Raw genomic sequence first — 14,986 nt, forward strand, 5'->3', positions numbered from 1 at the left:
GGTGGACTATACGGGGAGACTCGACCCCGGAATGGACTACCTTTTTCGGTTGTAGGTATATAAAGGGTAGGTTTTGTACGAGTTGGAGTATAGAACAGTATAGTGAAAACTGTCATTTAGATATTTTAAAGAGCCTCTTATAGTATCTCGAACAGACCCACCCAACAGCCGATTCATCTAAGTAATTAGGGGAGTTTTTCACGTAAAATTGAAAAGTGATGATGCAGTACCCCTTCTGTAGGTATGTGAAAAGGGCACTCCCCTCCCCCCGTCCTCAATAACCGGTCTTCAACAAAAATTACCACATATCCCAACACAAAGTCCCTATCTATCCTTGCTCGAGCGATTTTTTTTTTTATTTTAAAGCAAAACACTATCTTGTACTGAAGGGGTCTTCGACCAATTCTATTACACTACCCTGCCGGATTTATTAATATTGGCATACTTTTTTGTCAGCATTATTACTTCCACTCGTATTTTAATGTTTATACGGGAGCAGGAATGGCGCAGTCGTGAGAGCGCTCGCCTCCCACCAAATTGGCTCGGGTACGATTCAGGCCCGGTGTCATATATGACCCTATGTTGGTTCTCGCCCTTTCTCCGAGGGTATTTCTCCGGGTTCTCCGGTTTTTCCTCCCTCCACAAAAACTAACACTCCCAAATTCCAATTTGATCAGGAATACACGGCCCCCAAAGCTTATAGCTTTAATTCTCTCCGTGTCTATATACTAATCAGGCGAAAATAAGTTCACTCCAACTACCATGATTAATACCAGCCTTTATTAACTGAAAAGTAAATACTTATCTGACTTAAAGTGGTTGTCACTAAGTTACAGAAAATATACTTTTTTTTCAGCCATAGCAGTGACCGGAAATTGAATCTACACACACAACATCAAAAATAATATCACAACCCTTCACCTAAGATAAGATGCGCGTAACTTTGGAGAAAAAAAAAACGACCGAAAACAAAAGCAAAAATGCCATCAAAAATTATGGGCAACACGATCATACATGTCCGAATTTGAGCCCAAGAAAATAGTAGCATCAAATTCTTTCATCTCTCATTTGATAAACTGATGACTTAGTTCTCAAATGACCCGTGTCCTTGCCACTGATTGGTTAGATTAGATTCGGGTAATGCCCATCAGAGATAATACACGCATGACTGTATTGCTAAGTCATCAGAATGGAATTTTTGACTCGAGCTCAAAACAGAGTAATGAGAACAAAGAAAAAAATTATGTTTCTCAGCTTATGTGGAAGAAGAAAAAAAATCAATGCTTTAAAACTTTCTTTCAAGACAACATTTTAAAAAACAGTTAAGTTGAACTTTTCAGTTTGGAACACACCAAAGTAGAAATCACACTTATTTGAAACAAAAAAAAGGACTATTTTGAAGGTTATAAGTTTATTATTTAGAAGCTTCGTTCTCAATCTCCAGCAGTTTCTTCACTCCATTGTACATGTCTTGGACACACTGTACCTCTGACAGACCCAGTCGCCTGCGGTTGCTGATGTCAAAAACCCCGGCATCCTCTCCTGTGGACTCAGAATGTTCGCCATGGATTCCACGAGCCTGACGGAAAAAGAAAGAAAAATCGAATATTTTTTTCAATGCTTCAACTCTTACTTTAACCAGCAGTTAGCACACATTTCACAGGTACAAGTAGGACTCGTAACTGGGGCCCCTTTCTCGAAGGTCCCAAAACATTTTGCACCCTGAAAGCCAAAGCAAAATCTCAAACCTTACATAATTACAAAGCTGTTTTATTTACATATTTTAAACATGAAATGAAGTACCATTTATATAAAGTTCCACGCCTATACACTTCTCTGGTTTTAATAAAAATGGCTTTGCAGGCACAAAATTTTTCCAGGTCTTTGGTGAGTTGCAAGTGGCTTCACACATGTAAATCTGGCCCCCGTTGTTCAAAGGGTGGATAGCGCTATCCACAGGATAAATGACTATCCGGTCGGTAGTATTATTTTTGTTAAGACTTATTCACTGCCGGGATAGCGTTATCTCCCCTTTGAACATCTGGGCCCAGGGAGTTGAGTGGGTTCGAATCCTAGTCAAGCTTGAGTTATTTTCAGACTATTATTGCAACTGCCACACCTTTTCTTTTGCTCTACACCCATACACCAGCCTCCCCTGAATAACCTGTTTCTTTCAGCAACTCGATATCAGTGCTATTTAAATATCATTTTTTTTTTTATATACCTGAATGTGGAATTCATCACAGATCTTCTTGAAGTCTGCATGTTGACTGGCGTGCGGAATCTTCACGTGCACACTAGCTCGCATTCCAGTGCCCAGATTTGTAGGACACGAGGAGAGATTCCCACGACAGTCATCGTGTTGAAAGCCAATCTGTTTATCGAGCTCGTTGACGGCGTTACACAAGCGCTGAAACACGGATTTGATGTCGCTTCCTTGCTCCATGCTGATGATTCTCAGGTGATCTTCCTCGTTAACCCACACCAGGAATGTTTTCTTGTCGTTGTGGAAGATTCCTCGACCCTGAGGCCACATTTTGTTGATGCCGGCAGCCTCCAAGAAGCGGTCTCCCTTCTTGAACAGAAAGTGGTCTTCGACAAGCTGCTTCCGGGTCTCTTCGCTCATGCCGGACAGCGGATAGTACTTGCCCGCAAGGTCTCCAGTCAGTGACGTTAGAACATTTACAATCTGAAAATAGTAACAGATATCATTAATTTTTTTTTTGCTTTTGAAAAAAATATAGGGTTTTTACCAATAATATGCAATAAACCTCTGATTCTATGTCTTAAGTAGCGCGACAAGCAAGGGTTCTATCAGCGATTCGAGGAAGTGAATTGACATGGCTACATGTATGATAGATACAGTTATACAATGTTTGACAAAAGTAGTGGACACATTAACTTCGCATTGGAGTTTTTATGGTTTTTTATTCACAAGTTTTTAAATTTCACTCCGTCCAGTGCTGTGTGGTATGATTGCAGCAGTAGACTTCCAGAAACAAACAATATGTACAACGCTGATATGGGGGAGGGGGTGGTATATAGGGGAAGGGGGGGGGGGACAAAATATTGTATTACAATAAACTGGAGATAAAAATAAAGATCTGTCAACACTCTTGTCACTTATTGTAGAAATGGAGGAAAATATCGTCCCGTACTTTTTATTAGATATTAAAACACAAAGACATGGGTCACAATCCCATTCTTTTTATCCTTTCCGCTTTCCGCTTATATCTACTGCATAAGAGAACTTTTTCAGTTTTGTAATATATCTCTTATTAATCAAGCATGCTCGGGAACGTACCAGGAGAATAACGGCCTTCGGTCTTTTTTGTACAGACCTCGCGTGCCGTTAAGACCTCGGGCCAATATTTTCCCAGGAGCGGCCCTCGCTTTAGGTTAATAAGATGTATGAATTACCTTCTTTTCAATTTCCTGTCTCTCTTTGTTGTGAATACTGGGCGGCAAACCGTGGCCCTGTAGATTTCGCGCCACACGGATTCGCGTGGATCTAATGAACTTGTGATCGGGATCCAAATCTGGCGCTTCAACCTTGTCGGGATTCATGTCAGTGACATGCTTGTCTGCCAGTTTGTACGGAGCATGGTATTCTTCTATGATAGGGTCGAACAGCTTGCCAAACAGGGTATAGGCCTCTTGTTCTGAAGCATAAACGCCGGTGGAGGAATCAAGGTTAACCACACCCGAGTTGATCTGGTTCCAGAGAGTTGAGCCTCTGGCTGTCTTCTTGTCCTTGAGCTCATTGAAGCAGTCTTCGGTAAGGTGCTTTTTCAACAGGGATTTCACGTCTGGCTTGTTGAGTGCCTCTGGAAACTTGCCTTGTTCCTCACTGAAAGGACAAATAAAAGGATGTTATTGCAAACAAAGAAACCTTTGATTTTTTTTGGAATGAACAACGCTTAGCCTAAGAGATCTATTAAGAAACCGTCTCCCTTTTAAAGCCCTCTTTAACTTTCTGATCAACGTCTTCTCCATTTTATTTTTCATTAACGCAAAAAATCTCTTCCCTTCTTCTCTGAACTATAACTAACTCCCATCCAATATTCCTCACTGCATCGGGAAAGGTTTTCGGATGAATAACTTGTTGGCTATTAAGCTCATTTACTTCCGGCAGCGTACTCAAACCATTGATGGCGCAAAGTGTTTTGCGTTCACCCCGAAAATGTATTGATCATCGGTAACATGTCTCTGCACTAAGCTCTGATTTAATCGGTTGTTTACAAAGCAATTGTCGGTAAGTCAAAAAAGTTTAGCAATTACAACACTTCTGCCATGGATCATTACTTTTAACGATTTTTTTCTAGTGATAGCCGTGATCTATTGTCATTTAAAATAAACTACTGTTATGTTTGGTCCAGGTCGTTTTCTTTCGAAGATCAACCGTTTTTTTTTTTATCTGATTGGAGCCCTTCACGAATTAAAACAAGCTACGTGCACGAAAACAACATATCTCGAACTTTGGTAAAGTCTGAGAAATGAGATCCATGTAGTGCGATACTTTTCTGTGGTGCTGTTCATTTTTCAACTCTGAAGCAGATATATATATTCAATTCGTGTTTTGGCAGTTCGAAGATAAGGGATTAATAAGGTACTAATTTATTTCTAATTTCCCATAACTGTTTTCAAACAGTTTTAAGTTGACCATTTCACCGTCTCAGTAAAAGGCAAAGTAAAGTTTGAGTTCGATCCTAGTGGCCCGTCAGGTCGGAGCTTATCCTAGTTTCCGAAGCATAAAGCGACTAAGTGTATTTCTACTAACTCCTCCAACCCTAGGTGAGATGCTTGTCCATCGCAGAGTTACTTCCAGCATTAAATTCGCCGGTACTCATTTATAGACCTGGGTGGAGAAAGGCACTGTGCATGAAAGTGAAGTGTCTTGCCCAAGAACACAACGCAGTGCCTCGGCCAGGGCTCGAAACGGGACTGCTGGAACCAGAGTTCAGCAAACTAAGGGAAATCAGAGACAATGTATCGAAAAATAAACAATACATACGCAATGGCAGCTTTTTCAATCTCCAGCAGTTTCTTTACCCCCTCGTACATGTCCTTAACACATTGCACCTCTGACAGACCCAGGCGCCTACGGTTGCTGATGTCAAAAACCCCGGCATCCTCTCCTGTAGACTCAGAATGTTCGCCATGGATTCCACGAGGCTGAAGGAAAAAAGGGTTTAAAAAACACCTTCAAAAATAATAATTATAGTAAGAAAACGCTTTCCTCACTGCTAAAAGAATTTTCTCTGATGTACCCGGATTGACCATTGCATTGTAATATTGCAAAATGTAGAATGAAAAGAGTGAATTGCCATCCACAGAAGAAATGTGATAAGTTTAAGGTGCCTTACTACCCCTTGCATTTAGATACAGAAAATATGCTTATTTGAGACGATTACTCTACGTTTTGTGCGAGCAGAAACCATTGCGAAAAAAAAAAACTTAAAATATTGTTACAGATGGACTCATCAAATACAAGGAACAATTAAATGTACGTTTCATAATAAAGAAATAAAACTGTTGGAGCGATCTGTGTTCACAGTTAGAAATTGAACAACGTTTAAAACACATCTAAAAAGTGAAATTGTCTCAATTTTTGGTCTGTAAATAGAATACCGTACTTCCAAAAACAATTTTGCATGCGAGCGAAGCAACCGCGCGAGAACAAGCGCGAAACACGAGAGCCCAATACCCTTAGTTGCCTTCGAGCTCGTTCGATTCGCCGCATGATTTTGTTCACCCTCTTGACGATCTTAAGAGAAAATAGAAAGGCTGTGAACAAACTATATATAATTCGAAATGTTTCTGCTTGGGTAAACCTTATCCAGCTCACGCTTAGTAGATGAATCATTCATTGCCGTATTCATACCTGAATGTGATATTCATCACAGATCTTCTGGAAGTCCTTATGTTGACTGGCATGGGGAATCTTCACGTGCACACTAGCTCGCATTCCTGTGCCCAGATTAGTGGGACACGCGGAGAGATACCCATGTTCCTTAGTATGCTGAAAACCAAGCTGCTTGTCTATCTCATTGACTGCTTCACAGAGGCGATTGAGAACAGACTTAATGTCGCCTCCCATTTCCATGCTGATGATGCGAAGTTGATCTTCCTCATTTACCCAGACCAAGAACGTCTTGTTGGCGTTGTGGAAGATCCCTCGCCCTTCAGGCCATTCTTTATTGACGCCAGCCGCTTCCAAGAAGCGATCACCTTTCTTGAACAAGAAGTGATCGTTCACAAGCTGCTGACGTGTCTGTTCGTCCATTCCAGTAAGGGGATAGTACGTTCCAGCCAGGTCGCCCTTTAACGACTCCAACACGCCAACAATCTTCTTCTCCAGCTCCACCCTTTGTGCTTTGGAGATATTTGGTGTGAGTGGGTACCCCTTGAGATTGCGAGCAACACGAATACGAGTGGAACGGATGAAGGCTCCTTCTGGATCCAGATCAGGAGCGTCTACCTTCTCCGGGTTCATGTCGGATGTGTGACCGTCTGCGAGCTTGTACGGGCTGTGGTACTCTTCTATGATGGGACTCAACAACGGTGCAAAGAGGGTGTAGCATTCCTCATCTCCAGCGTAAACTCCGGTTCCTGAATCCAGATTCGTTAGGCCAGAGTTAATCACATCGGCAAGGGTGACTCCGCCTTGAGTTTTCTTGTCCTTCAAAGATTTGTACACCTCTGGGGTGAGATGTTTCTTCAGCAACATTTTGGGATTGCAGTCCGGACTCGAAAGCTGATTTGGGAAAGACATGTCGTCGGTAGCTCTGGATATAAAATTGAAAATCAAAATTTAGTGCGGTTTTGATTTGACTACATGGAGTTATGGTAATAAAGAGTGTTTTCCCTCACGTGGCCAGCATCTATGTAAATTTATTAGAACAAAGGGAAGCGTTTACATACGAAAAGACTGCAAATCCTTGGCACACCAACATGGCCGCCATGATGTCATGTGAAAACACTCTATATTAGTGTAACTTTTGCTACCGAGCTTCTCGTAATTTTATTGTCATTTTTTAACCAATTTTCCTGAGGGGTCCGCAACTGTTTCATACGTTTAAATTATGTTGTAAATCTATTGTTTGCGTTCTTGAATGTCAATGGTCCGTTGCTAGAAAAGGTCGCTATCCTTTGTTCTCAATTAACGTTGTGATTGGTTAACTTTGTTCGAACTGCCCCGGTTCGAGTATTCGCATTGTAAACCCTTTTCAAGAAGTTGTCAATACAATTGTGTTGTTTGTATTGTAGTTCAATAAAACCGGCAGCACTCAAAAGTTGAAATGGCCATATTCAACGGGTAGAAATTATTCAGAGTCAAAGCACTGGAGCGACAGTTAAAATTTTGTCTAAATCAGGAAAAATTCCAGGTTTTAGCTTTGATGATCAATCAGGTGTATACAATTTGGGCCCAATGCAACTCTAAATGGATTGTTTATATCATGCTCCCTATGCATGAATAATTCTAAGAGAAAAAAAAAACCATTAATATATTGCGCCTAAATCAAACAGAAAAAAATGTAACCGGCATTTAAAATTTATCGTTAGAAATATTGTCATTTTTATAGCTACTACGATTAATGTAACAATATATAGCAAAATTATCGAGGATAAAAAATATCCAATTGGCTTTGAGAGTAGCAAAGTACACTGTTTCACCTCGAAAATTCCGTCATGTCGAAATAGTTATTGTGTCACGGGTTCATTTTAAATAATGCATTGCGGAAGGCGTGACTTTTCCTGAGTTCGTGGCAGAACATGCACTACAGCAAATTTGTGAAATTTTAAGCAGTAGAGGGAACATTATTGATTTGTTTTCTTTCCATACACAAAATACATCTGTATAGTAATGATTTCGACGAGCTAAAAATAATCTCAGCAGTAAAATTATTGTTATGCAAATTGTACAAGTTCGTCGCAGATGTACATGTCTGTTGCTTTCATAACCCGGCTTAAACGCGAGAATATTGAAAATTTTATATTAGTAGCACAAATAAAGTGTTGGAAAAATGCATCAAATATAAGTTAAGTGGAATGAAAGGGATAATTATACTACTCTTTCGTTTTATGCGAGCAGTCTTCAAATCGCGATCCCACTTATAAAACTCGAGCTTTACTCCGAATTTGAACATTACCACACCGAATTTTTAAATAAAATAAATCTTTTTCTAACCACAATAATTATATTTGATCGAATTGAGAATCGACTATTCTTTCCGTTGGAATATACGATATATTTAAGGAGATGTGAAAAAATTTCCTTCTCAAACCGAAAACAATATTAATAATTACAATATTTACTTTTTGCAAATATATTAAGAAGAAACACGAGGAATAAAATATTCAAAATGATTCTGTCGGTGTAGAAACCACCCTTAATTTTGTATTCACAAAATTCTGAAACGTCGAACAACTCAAAACTCAATCGCTTTTGAACACCTCTAACAGTAATCCTAAAAAACTATGAACGTTATCGGACCGGACCGGTCACTTCGATTAACCCGACCGGCAGGTTGAATTTATAATGAACGCCTCGCGAACTTTATAAATCAATATAATAAGAGAAACTCATTAAATTCAACTCGCAATTTTCGATAAATTTGATCGTTGCGAGACAAAATTTGTTTGACTGTTGTTTGTTATGCTATGTGATAATTTCAAGTCTACAAATTTCCGGCGAACTAGAAAATATTTTAACCGAACAAATCAAGAGCCACACAAGACGCCGGCGGAAGGCAAAATGAACCGACCACAGATCATAAATTACAATTTTTTCAAGATAACCATGTGAGATGTGATAAAATCTCTTACAGCTTACCTGAAAGATTCAACCGATCGACCAAAATCGTACCAGTTTCGAAAAATAGTTACAGAGCAACGGTTTAAGGTTAGACTTCCTTATAGCGTTACGCGACAAGGAAAAAAATGCACATGCGTCTGGGCGAGTATATCTATTGTCTTTTATTTGCATCACCTGACTGGAATATTAAACAACCTGGCGAATATCGAGCTTGTTCGGTTCCGAACGTTTGGTTCGTATGTCCGAGAACCGTTATTCGGGAAACAAATGATTGTTACAGTTTGTTACCGTCTGCCTTTGTATAAGCATGGAAATATTCAGTAAGGCGACAACTTTCTGAAGACTGTAGATGGATTTGCAAATTTTTGTTCTCAATTTAGAGTAAAATACGCGTACATGCATACTTGCGTGACGCGTTACTCGGAATAATTGTCTTTTGTGCAGTGATTTGCCGACATTGTTTGATAAATTTTTCGACCTGTTTAATAGAATAATTGCCGTGAAACATGAATGTATTTTGGAATCCAAAATTACGCACCCTCGCATTACTCTTTTGTCAGGCCCGCTTTTTCTAACCTGTGGTTACCACTAGCATAATCTATATGGGAGGGTATGTGAGGCTCTAGGTGATGGTTTTCGAGGGCCCCGGTTTTGGTCTAAAAAGGGTATCAAATTTTGGGTCAGCCTTAAAATGGGGTAGGTTAAATTTGCATACACTCTCTTTTTCTCCATAAGAATAACAGTGGGTTTACTTTATAAGAATATCGAGGTTGAAATTTGCGAAATTTTAAGAATATTTTAAGAATTAATCCGAGGCTGGGATCTTGAAAAGGATACAATTTTGTGTCTTGAAACTTTGTAAATACAATTATATGTTTCAACTAAAAGATATAAAAATTCTTCCCTTCACTAAACGGCAAAACTAGCCAAAAAAAAACAATAACAGCAAAACAGCACTAGCCTTGACTGATATCCCAGTACATTCTAAAATGGAATGTCATACACTGTAATCTAAGAATATTCACAAGAATATTTTGAGCCTAAAATCGACAGAAAAACATAAGAATAATCAGCCTGGACTGGAAAAACAATATTTTTTATAGAAAAAAGAGTGTATTTTGGTCTAAAATGGGATACAAATGTTTTCTGAAGGCGCTCTGCACACCCTAACCCAAAATTTCGGAGAATAGCACAAAGAAGGGCAAACATAAACCATTTCCAACTCTGTAAATCGTTTCGTTTCCTTTTTCAGCGCTTTCCTGCTGTTATTTAATTTGTGAATCTTCAATCTTCAGTTGAGATTATAAAGGCCGGTTTACACATTACGAGTTGTCGGCCCGATTTGTCCCAGATTTGATAAATAAATGACTGCGCATTTATAAAATTGGCCCGATTTTTTAACAATCTGTTGCAGCGTCACAGATTTTAAAAATTGGGCCAATTTTGATTTTTCATCCTTTCAATTTAGGTCAATTTAAGAAGCAAAGAAAAGCCGGCCGACGAATCGCAGCGTGTAAATTTGCTTGGAACGTGGGAGTAGATGGGAAACCGGCCCTAACACTGAAGGCACTGTACGATCCGAACTTTTTAAATACAGGTTTTTCGTTGCACCTATCAATGTTAAGCCCGGGGGGGGGGGGGGGGGGGGGGGGGGGGGCCGCCCCCCCCCCCCCCCCCCCCTAACTTTCTCGCATTTCTGTCAACTGTGGACTCATTCATTGTGGTGCCGTGATGCGTGACATTTGTATTGAATTGTAATGAAATCGCCCTCTTGAATTCAATTTTCTCTTTGCTTCAAATGTACATGAAAACTGGCATGTTTTCTTTCTAAACACAGACACACGATCAACTTACATAACAGAGTCTACTGCTGGGTTTAAAATGAATTATTCAATATCCCTTTACGGTTTTAAACAAAATCCAATAGTCCTTCATGGCTTTAAGCCAGAACCCGATATTACTGCATGCCGTATATCACGACAGCCGTGTTCAATATTTCCTCGTTATCCTGAGTTATAATAGCTCGGTGCACTCAATATTACAGCGGAACCCTAACGATTATCGGTTAGATATAATCCTGGTTACTTAATAAATTGACTGCGGGATTACTTTTCATTCACTTGCAAAAAGTTTGTTATGTTTTTTAAATTAAACAAATCGAACTGGTCTCCAAGCCAACGCGTGTGACCTTAGCGACCGTGCAGAAACACATCTCGAATATGGACGACAAAAGTATACAGGGAATAAAATATCAATGCTCCCAACTTCGACATTTACCAAATATTTCGTGAATAAGAAGATAGAAAACTTACTTCTTGTACTGTTGTCGACTAAACTTCTCTTTAGAACGTTTCGATTAAAAAAACATGAGTTCGTAAGTTTGACAGATTACACAATGCGATCACGTTTCAAATGTTCGATCTATTTATCGAGTTAAAAAAACCTCGCAGACGCCGAGTTATGGTTGCTTGTAACTATCCCATCTTATAGCGACTGAAGTATTGATAGAATAAATGTTTTCAAGATCATGGATGACCATGGCCTTGCTTGATTTATACGACATTGCAAAACCGCAAGTTCGCTAAATAATATAGTTCCAAAGACCGAAGTTCGACCGTGAGTTTTTGTCCAAGAGCGTTTATAATTTCTTGTATATGTTTTCCATTGTTTGAAAAATTTGCCGCCTAAACAAATTACTTTACCTTTGATTATCTTTCAGACATTTAACGAACGAGCAGAAGCTTTAAAACGTAAATTAACACCGGGCAACTGAGACAAATTTTTACGCAATTTACAAACGAACAACACGAGCGTAAACTTACTGAGAAATGGTCTGTGGTTCTTGAGCTTGTTGTTGACTCGGCTCGTTTTCTGGATTAGCCGAAGCGGAGGTCGAAGGGTTTGCTGGTGAGCTAGCGGCTTGTTGCGCTGGTTGCGCTGGTTGCGCGGCTGGCTTCGCTTTCGATGGAAAAAGCCCCATTATGAAGTGGAAAAACGACGCTGTAAATTTGCATAAATTAAAATTCTGTCTGTCTCGTGTACAATCCCAACGCGGTCGAAATGTTATGAAAAGTAAATCCCTATATTTGTTGTTTCCATTCATGTGTCACACATTCTTTTGTTCCGCAATGAAAAAAAATATACGCGTCTAAACAGCTCGAGAAAATTAACGCCGATCGAGTTCAGCGTCGCAACATGACAATAATTTGCGACGAAAATATCTAAGGTTTTGAAGAAACTATCTAATGATCAGAAAAGGTCAATTGGTTGAGGCAAAACTCGATCTTGCAAACAAATACTCTGCATTGTAATCGTTTTATTATTTCAAAGTACAACACAGTACAAGAGAAGGCTAATTGGCTTTTACTCAGATGGATGTTTTTTTAGTACATGTATAGACCGTGACTTTCTTCTAAAAGGGTGCATCAAAATTTCAGTGCAGAAAGTATACTTCTCATACTATCAAAGGCGTGACATATTGCGGTAATGTTTAAAACAATGACTGCATTCTGTGGTTTTTCGGCATTTACATGCAGTACTGTCAAGTTTATGAATCAACAACGCAATGTTTAAAAAGAACAGGCGAAAAACATGTACAAAATTCGGATCCCAGCACTGACTTCCAAATAGCGGCTTCGTCAACATAAGCTATTCCTAACTGCGAACCGACCGAAAAAAGCAATAACGACAACTAGAGTTTGGTTTACAATACATTGTGTTACAAGCTTTAACCATGCAAAATAATGTTGAAAAGCATTATTGGAGTTATTCAAGCGATTTAGAATGTAAAGCAACCCTTTGTTAGCTTTTGTGTTTCGTTGAAAGGACATATCACATACCCGGCCAAACTTGAGAGGCTGTCAGGGTTATAAAAGGGTTATCAGGTACTGCAATCGTGAAAGTGTGCCGAATTCTTTAATTAAGCGCTCCTTTCCAAATACTGAACATGGATCGTATGAAATATATGTCGACGCGAAATGATTTTTTTTGTACTTTTAACTCTGAAATTCGAATTGAAAAGAATGATATACATGACAATAGAATCAAAGATTTAAAGTCACTGAGCAGAAGAGCTCATTTATTTCAGTCCATTTAAATGCCTTTATGAAATAAACAATCGGGTGTTTAACTCCTGAATCTTCGATTTCAATGAGTTTTTCGAGGGTTATCCCGAACATTTTGATACAGTACACACCCCTAAGACCCCCACACAAGGCTGATCGAGCCTTTAATTTATAACCATGAACCATTTGAATATTAATCAATTTAGAATAAATAAAATTGAAGCAGTAGAATCGAAAATGAACATCGAGGCACTATTTTGTACTTCATACATATCTTGCTTAAACTGAAGTAAAAGAAAGGTAGTCGAAAATAAACTACTCTATCGCTTGAAACATGTGGCGTAAGGCCCGTTTTGCAGCACAGCAAAAATTGATCCGGACCCGATAATTTTTGTAAGGACAACAGTCAATTTTTCACGGGGCCATAAAAGGCGCCTATGACCTGTGAAAACTTGACTGTTTTCAGTTAATTTTTTACAGGGCCCTTTCTTTACAAAAATAATCGGTTCCGGACGGATTTTTTTGACGGGTCCGGGCGAATAGTTTGATGGTTCCGGACGGAATTTTGGCTGCAGTGTGACTGGGTCTATTTAGTCACACATCACTGACGTGACTAAGTAAGGGTCAAAAAGTAATCCATTTGCATTTGAAGACCACTAGAAGCTTTTTGAAAGACCTGTTTCTAAACCTGCATCTTTCCGGCTCATTTTACCCCTTGAAAATTGCAAGTTTACTGAATTCTATCTTCTATCTTTAAACTAAGCTAAACAGCCCGGTGGAATTAGAGGAAAAACAATTTTTCTCTAACACGGTGAAACTGGTCAGCCAAAGATAAGAAAAATCTGAAAATTGAAACTAAAAAAATGTCTTCGTTTAAAACCGGCTCATGCTTTTCAAATCGTCCACTTATACAAATCTGTCACGTTATTGAGTCAGTAAAAAGCGCGAAAACTGAACGTACCTGAATTCCGCTACACTCTTGCAACCGTATTGTCCAGTGTGAAGTGACAAAGCAAGCTAAAATGTTTTTGATTGGGTTTTTATCTCCTGTAGAGCGAGATCTATGTTCGCTCCTTTGTTTTAAAATTCTGTTTTTATTCTACAGTGAATATTTAGCATGTAGCAAAAATCAGGTATTTAGCTTTTCGCAACATTAATGCCACTAATTTTAGCAGCCCAAAAGAGTCGCTTTGCATGCGGAATTATTCCTAGATGGAAAACAGACTACAAAATGTAATGACCGCTGCAATCGCTTTGTGTTATGCCCGCTATGTTAAAAATACAACATGGCGATTGTTTAATGAGGCGGCATCGCTGTTCATTGCAGCGGTCGCTTCAACTCGCTTTTGAGCAAAAGAATGACACGTGGATTAACCACTGCTGTTACAGCTAATACGCCTTTAGCTTATTTTCAGTGAGCGGATAGTTTTGAGTTAGATCCAAAAACATTATCCGGAAAGCGGCTGCTGAGATATAATCGAATATAATGGCTGAGATGTCAAAGTTCGCAAAAGACAACTAAAATAAGAATCGAGATAGGGGAGTCGTGGCGAGAGTGGGGATACAGGGGATTAACCGGCCCATTTCGCATTTCGCACTACCCCTACCCCCCCCCCCCCCCTACTCTGGTACTGAAGACTAGTGATGGGCTGAATTCTTAATATTAAAAGAGCCTATAACGGATTTCTGTTACACCTCAATCAGAGTTTAATTTCAAGCCAAAGAGCAGAATAAGGCTAGGTAGTGGACTGGGCACATGTAACTATTGTTTTTGTCTCCAGCGAACAGAAAAGAATAAAAGAAATATTTGCTAACAACTACCCTTTTCTCGCCTAAAATCCAGCATTCGTCCCTGTTACTCAGGGAAATCGATGCTCACACTTCTAGATGATACAATATACGCAATGTACTCGTATCTCAGTGGGCCAAATATCGATAATAATGTCAAGACCGTACTGCAGTCTGTTGTGGATCGTCACGCGATCATTATACCCGGAGTCATAAGGGGAATCCTTAGTCAAACCTCGCGTAAAAAAATCGACGTCAAAGCCTGTTGCAAAAAAGCCTTAGAGGTCTGGGAGAGACACTGGCCAGAGTAATTTAC

The 14,986-nt window shown here is 39.4% G+C and overlaps 1 protein-coding gene across 3 annotated transcripts; it reads right to left on the reverse strand.

Annotated features, from left to right (window-relative positions):
- Positions 1-761: 761 nt before the first annotated feature.
- Positions 762-13,969, reverse strand: LOC144631328 (arginine kinase-like). Of its 3 annotated transcripts, none has more exons than XM_078489737.1 (6): positions 13,844-13,969; positions 5,885-6,788; positions 5,015-5,175; positions 3,421-3,850; positions 2,225-2,689; positions 762-1,579 (listed from the first exon to the last, which is right to left on the reverse strand). In XM_078489737.1, exons 2-6 carry the CDS (start codon positions 6,773-6,775, stop codon positions 1,415-1,417), a joined length of 2,112 nt encoding a protein of 703 aa, XP_078345863.1. In that variant the 5' UTR covers positions 6,776-6,788; positions 13,844-13,969; the 3' UTR covers positions 762-1,414. The 3 variants fall into 3 exon arrangements, with proteins under 3 accessions (XP_078345863.1, XP_078345862.1, XP_078345864.1); XM_078489736.1 differs by lacking the exon at positions 13,844-13,969 and adding an exon at positions 11,641-11,878; XM_078489738.1 differs by lacking the exon at positions 13,844-13,969 and adding an exon at positions 8,837-8,961.
- Positions 13,970-14,986: the final 1,017 nt, after the last annotated feature.

This window comes from Oculina patagonica, chromosome 12 (genome assembly GCF_052425735.1).
Source record: "Oculina patagonica isolate OP01 chromosome 12, crgOcupat, whole genome shotgun sequence".
NCBI classification, from domain to species: Eukaryota; Metazoa; Cnidaria; class Anthozoa; order Scleractinia; family Oculinidae; genus Oculina; species Oculina patagonica.